This window comes from Poecilia formosa, unplaced genomic scaffold (assembly GCF_000485575.1).
Source record: "Poecilia formosa unplaced genomic scaffold, Poecilia_formosa-5.1.2 Scaffold573, whole genome shotgun sequence".
Lineage (NCBI taxonomy): Eukaryota > Metazoa > Chordata > Actinopteri > Cyprinodontiformes > Poeciliidae > Poecilia > Poecilia formosa.
The window spans coordinates 11,029-18,099 of record NW_006800512.1 but is presented as its reverse complement, the minus strand read 5'-3'; the positions used below and the strand labels follow the sequence as shown (position 1 = coordinate 18,099).

Here is a 7,071-nt window from a genome sequence, read left to right as displayed (position 1 = left end):
AATTCAGGCAGTGAGTGACTTTTTTTCATCACAAATTCTTATGTGTCTCTGTACAGCTAGCTTTGCTAACAATATGGCAATGGAGCTTACCTCCTTTGAGCTACTTTTCTAAGTGATGAAAAATGTTAGACGTTGTCCCCACCATCTGTGAAAGCCGGGGGTGTCCAAACTTTTTGCAAAGGGGGCCAGATTTGGTGTGTTAAAAGTGTAGGGGGGCCGACCTTGGCGGACGTTCTTTACATAGAACAGCAATATATTTAAACAAATTTCAGCAAGCCATTCTGTATTTTACATTTACTTTTTTATTTTAATTTCAGCGATATTAAGCATGTTTTTTGGTTCATTTGAAACATGCATATCATATGCAATTGAATATTCACTTAACTTCACTTTTTTAACACTTTAACTTTTTTCTAACGGTTAAAAAGAAGTAATTATACTGTGCAAATTACATTTGAAACATAAAAATATATCTCACAATGGCAGTTCAATATTTACAGAATTTTTAAATAAAATAACAGAAAAAGGAGCAAGTAATAGTGATATCAACAAATGCAGGGCTCATTTGAAATATGACATATTAGTAAATGTTGGTCAGATTTTTAAAAGTTTATTATTCTGGAGTGAAAACTGAAAACTTGTATGAATTTATGACTTATTTTGATCTTAAAAAACAAAAACAAAATTTATTCAGAAACTCATTGTAAATGACAAATGACTTGTCTGCATTAATGTGATACTGAGATCTGGACTGCAGCACATAGGCCAGGTCTGGCTCAAAGGCAGTGGTATTGATGTGCAAGATGTCTCCTAAGTGAGAGTCCGTTATTTAAGTTCACAACCGAGAATGTCTTCACACAAATACGTCGACTATGGTTGCAACCCGTCCCGTAAAATACGGAACCGTCCCATATTTCACTGTTAAATGTAGCGTCCCGGGAAATGGGATGAGATTTGTTCCGTATTCTACAAATATGACCAAAGAAATAGTCCCGAGTACTTTATATAGTAGGCTGCCCCAGTCATTGTTTCACTCACGATGTTGCGATATTGCATCCAACTGCCACCCCTCTCCCCCCCGCCCGCATGAGACCAGGACGATGTGTCCCTTATTTTGATTTCTGAAAATAAGGTGGCAACCCTAACATTGACCCAAACAAGCTTAGCATTTTCTTACCAAACCGAATCTCTCGAAACCTGTTCTTATCCAGCTGTTGGTAAGAGTTTGCGAGAGAAAGCTGCTGGTGCCGATCTGCTGGCGGCTCTCTGCGTCACACTGCAGCTCAATGAGCTCCAGCTGCAAATGGTCTGAGTCACACAGGCTGCTGCCCTCTAGTGGGTAAATGAGGAATGGCATTTAGTGTGTAAGCTCCGCCCTATGCAGGTAACGGTACTGCTGCTCAATGTATTAATTCTACGTGCGGGCCAGACATTATTGATTTTATGACAGAGGCTGCAGGCCGGATGAAATTTGGCCCCCAGGCCGGACTTTGGACATGCCTGGTGAAAGCGAAGCGATGTTGAGTTAGCTGTGGCCATCGGATTTCTTACTATTTTTGCAGCGCTATTATATTACTGACGATTAGACAAACATTTTCTGCNGTCCCGAGTACTTTATATAGTAGGCTGCCCCAGTCATTGTTTCACTCACAGTGTTGCGATATTGTGTCCAACTGCCACCCCTCCTCCCCCCGCATGAGACCAGGACGATATGTCCCTTATTTTGATTTCTGAAAATAAGGTGTCAACTCTAACGTTGACCCAAACAGGCTTAGCATTTTCTTACCAAACCGAATCTCTCGAAACCTGTGCTTATCCAGCTGTCGGTAAGAGTTTGCGAGAGAAAGCTGCTGTTGCCGACCTGCTGGCTGCTCTCTGCGTCACACTGCAGCTCAATGAGCTCCAGCTGCAAATGGTCTGAGTCACACAGGCTGCTGCCCTCTAGTGGGTAAATGAGGAACGGCATTTAGTGTGTAAGCTCCGCCCTATGCAGGTAACAGTACTGCTGCCCAATGTATTAATTCTACGTGCGGGCCAGACGTTATTGATTTTATGACAGAGGCTGCGGGCTGGATGGAATTTGACCACGGGCCTCATTTGGCCCCCGGGCCAGACTTTGGACATAGCGAAGCGATTTTGAGTTAGCTGTGGCCATCGGATTTCTTACTATTTTTGCAGCGCTATTATGTTACTGACGATTAGACAAACATTTTCTGCCGCTGAGAGAAAACCATTGCGCATGCCCTGGAGCGCTGCGCGCGTGTGAAAGGTGGGGAGGGGAGGGGAAGGGTGGAGTAACAGAAACACGTAGTTGCTTGGATTTTAATCAGTGCGTTTTGCATCTACTGAAAACAAAGATGTTAACAAATAAACTGGACAGTATGGTGTACGTTTAGTGATATTTTCACAGTTGCGGTCTCGACTGGTCTTTAAATAAAATGCCGAGTCCTCAGAGCCCAAGACCGAGACAAGACCGAGACCAAATACGGTCGAGTCTGAGACCATCAAAAAATGGTCTTAAGACCGGTCTCGAGACCAAGACCAACTTCGAGTACCACAACATTGCTCACGACCAGTGTTATATCTGTGACAGTGTCATGTCAGCCTTATGCACACCCCTCCAAATAACATGTTGCAAGATTTTATTGCAAAAAAATAATAATGACTGTTCACAGATCCAAAGGAGATTGTATGCCAGGTAACTATAATGTTCCTTCTGCAGATTTCTGAAATAAACCAGGACCATCATTTATTCCTTTAGCCAGTAATACAAGAGAGTCACCTGTATTTTTGGATCCAGGAGTTTCAGAAGTGGGTCTTCTCTCTTCCTGTGGGGAAAAGGGAGCTTTGTCATAGAGTGAAAGAGGATGTTCCTTTGCCATGTAGAATTCAATGAAATTTTAAATGTGGATTTAAAAATGTTTTCCCCATATTATTAAATATTCTGCAGCTCACAAAGAAGAGAGGGAAACTCTCCAAATGATATTTAGGGCAATATAAAGGAGTGGAAAATATGAAGAGTGCAATAAACGAGCTGTAACTAAGTGTTTAACATTATTTAGTATTATATAGTATACCGTAAATTTGTGGAACCCTCAAACAGGATGAAAACCAGCATGAGAAAAACCACAAGATGAAAAAAATGTAACAGGCTTCAGCAGTTTTCCAGTGGTCTTAATGTTTATTCTTTAAATTTTTTCAGAAGCGATTTATAAAGGTTTCACCAGTTGACAGTCAGCTGTTCCAATTTCACAATAGCAAAATGTTGAAGGAGTTTATTAAATGCTAAAACAATTTTTAAAAAAGTAGAAAGGCATCATGAACAGGAATTTATCATTTAAAACATATGAAAATACTTGTTAACCTTAAGTCAGTATTTGTTAATGAAGTCATTATGTGCAAAATAAAAAAAAACTAACTTGAAAAGAAATGAAAGATTTAAGATTCCACCTTCCTAACATCTACAATGCAGTGTTGGTGTGTTTTCCTAAGTGTGTGTTACTTACATTTTGAGACACAAGACAAAACAGTGCATATGTTTGACAGTGATGACTTTTTAGGATCATCATCTCTGCCAACAACCCTCACAGGGAACTGACTGGAAGGTTTTGGCAGATTTTCACGTGATCTTGATGGCCTCACTAGTGACAACAGTGGCCTGGTTATTGATCTTTGTTGGCCTATCAGAGTGGTTTTACCCTATCAGGGATTGTTCCCGATTACAATTTATAAGCCTGACATACAATTTAAGCTACAGAACTGAATTAGTTTATTTTTGAATGAGGTGAAAAGTCTTCAAAATAACCATAATTTTGACTGTTGCCATATGGGTGACTGAGAATCTACATCTACTGTTGTGCTTTGTATATTATTGACTGTTGAAATAATCTAGATCAGAGACATAGTCCCTCCAGCGTGTCCTGGGTCTTTCCCGGGGCCTCCTCCCAGTGGGACATGCACATCATCCGCAAAAAGCAGAGATGCGATCCTAAGGCCACCAAAATGGATCCCCTCAACACCTCGGCTGCGCCTAGAAATTCTGTCCATGAAAGTAATGAACAGAATCGGTGAGAAAGGGCAGCCTTGGCGGAGTCCAACTAATACATAATTTTTGAAAGACCTGAAAGTGTCTAAATTTGGAGAAATGTGCCATTTCTAAAAGAAAAAACAAGAGTCAATTTGGTCAACAGTTTACTGGTTAATCTATTTATTATGACTAAAAGCTGGATTTATATTCTGCTTCTGTAGGGATTTAATTTTTTTGTTGAATGTTTTGATAATACAATATGTAGTCAACCTTTATCATGACTAGATTTTTCCTCTTCTGTCTCCCCAGCTCCTCCCTCTGTTAAAATACTTTTGGATGATCCTGTGGTGGCAAATCCTGGAGAGACGATCACTCTGGTTTGCAAAGTGATGGGTGGACATCCTTTTCCAACACTAAGATGGTTGAGGTTGGAAGATGAGGAGCTACCGAGGAGAGCCATTGTCAAAGATGGTACACTGACAGTCCCTGTAATTAGTGATGACAATGGAGGAACTTACACCTGTGTTGCATCCAACAATGTAGGAAACCCTGCTAAGAAATTCATCACCATATTGGTCAGAGGTATGACAGTAACATTTTGTTCAAACCAAAGTCTGTTATTTGAACTATACAGTAGACTAAATTTAGCACCTTGCAAACATCTATCTGTAGGCACCAGTCCTTTGATAGGTGGATGGATATTGGAGCTAATTTTAAAAGGTAGATCACCCCAGTTTCACATTGTACTGGGACTTGTAAGATAACCTATTTTCTGTATATATATATATATATATATATATATATATATATATATATATATATATATACTGAACAGAAATATAAACACCCCCATGTCAAATATTGTTGCCATGTGGAGTTAACAACTGTAAATGAGTATTTTCTGACATTTTATTTTTTAAAAGTAATATTTCTCTTGATTTGTGAATAATTTTTAATCCAACTTGTTCTCAGTGAGTTGTTTTTTGACTCTGCATGGGTGGGGCATGTTCAGTAGGTAATCAGACAAAATGAGCAACAGCTGGACAATACTTGGACTGGAGACAATAAAAGGCCACCCCAAAATGTCACATTTTGTCACAAGTCATAATGCCTCAAGACAGTGGCACAACTACACATTATTCAGGTGGATGCGAAAACATAAATCGGGCCCCCCGATGGAAGGAACGTCGGAGTGAAGGAGCGACGCTCACAACCCCCCTCACAACCTCACAATCACTACATTTACCTCGTTATGTGCGAGAGGTGAAGGAGCGTGAGGCGCGCTGAAGTGTATGGGAAAACATAATCGCCCCCTCAAGACGGGGTTTTGGCGCCCCCTCTGGTGCTGCGCCCCTATGCGTTGCATACGCTGCATACCCACTTTTTGCGCCTCTGCCTCAAGATGTCTCAAGTTATGTCGGAGCGTGCCATTGGCATGTTGGATGCAGGGACGTCCACCAGAGCAGTAGCTGCACGGCTCAATGTCCACTATCGGACTATAGGCCATTTAAGAGTTTGTTTCCAACAGACTGGCACAACTGCAAACTGACCTCATCCTCGTCAGCCACGTGTGACCACTCCAGCACAAGTACGCCACATTCCTCAACCTGACCCATATCATGTTCAAAGGACTGTAAACACACTACAAGTTGCCATACCACAATGTTATCAATGCCGATATGAAGATCAGTAATTACTGGAAATATATTTTGAGTTTCTCTCTATATGTATACAAATGTTCATAAAACGCATAAGAATTTGACATGGGGCCTTTATATTTTTATTTGTTGTATGCAGGTGTGAAAGTAGGGCGGTACGGTCGGGTAATGCGTACCCCTAAAAGATTTAGCGCGGGTACGCAGTACCTGCAAGAGAGGGGAGCGGCTGTCAGCTGTAAAGAATCAATGAGTGCGTGCACCCACTAATCAGCTGTGACTGATTAGTTTTTCAAGAACAATATAAAACACGACTAAAATAGCTTTTTTCCTATTTCATATTGTTTCTGAGCTGTTCGTGCTTTGCTAGAGCAGGGCGGCAACACGTTGATATCGGCGGTAGGTGACAAGGTCAACGCCGCTGAGACCAGCACATCCTCCTCTGACTCCTTATCAAAACGTTCGTAACTTTATTATTAAAGAACAACAAAAATAAAAAAAACAAAAAACAAAAACAAGTAAAAAACCAAGGTGTTCATATTAATGACCCAACAACAATAAAAATCTCAGTAATTATTGTTTCTACAAGGTGTTGCGCAATTCTGTGCATTTCGGTTCCATTACCAAAATAACTAGCAGAGCAGGAGTTTAAAATGAACTAATCAACCACTGCTGTGTTCAGGGGAAAGCTTATTAATAATCGCAAAATGCATATCAAGCCTGAAAACCTAATATCATAATGGACTGAATGTTATGTTCTCATGGCAACGGCTGTGCTTAAATGACAAAGAGAGACAGAATAAAAAGGTGCCAGTGGTTTTGAGTTGATCACCTGTTCAGGTTGTTTTACAGTTTCTGAACGTTCAATAAACAACAAACTTGGACTAATTATCTCGTTCTTTGTGAGTATTCACAACAAACATCAAACACAATAAATATGTTTCATTAAGTAGTTAACTAACAATTGACTTCTACCACATAAGTATGTGAAATGAAATTAATTGTCTAATATTTAAAAAAAAAATTGTTTGGGCATTTCGCTGGAGATAGACACCAGCACCCTTCCGAACCCCACTGAGGACAAGGGTTTATAGAAAATGGATGGATGGATAGTTTGGGCATCTCGCTTTGAACTCAGAGTCAGAGAGGCTTTTCAAACTACATTTTTGTAGAAATTAAAACCTTTTTCAACCTTTATAGCTAAACTGTTGAAAATGAGGCTCTAACATTCACAAATGACATTGAAATAAAATCCAGTCCAACATCTGGTTTGAGGTGATTCCTCTGGAACCTGTTGGAGGAAAAACATCCCAACTTCAGAAGATGAGCTTTAACCTAACAGAGCTCTGTGGTTCCTCCTGTCAGTGTGAGAGTCAGGGTGAGGAGGCG

General features: G+C 40.3%; 1 protein-coding gene across 1 annotated transcript in view; it reads left to right on the top strand.

Moving 5' to 3' along the window:
• The window catches only part of LOC103129735 (MAM domain-containing glycosylphosphatidylinositol anchor protein 2-like), a gene marked incomplete at its 3' end in the record, with an annotated part of 82,601 nt that extends 78,103 nt beyond the window's left edge, over window positions 1–4,498 (top strand). The window contains exon 6 of the mRNA XM_007540917.2: window positions 4,337–4,498. Within this exon, the coding sequence (XP_007540979.2) occupies window positions 4,337–4,498 (162 nt within the window). The remainder of the gene's footprint in view (window positions 1–4,336) is intronic.
• Window positions 4,499–7,071: the final 2,573 nt, after the last annotated feature.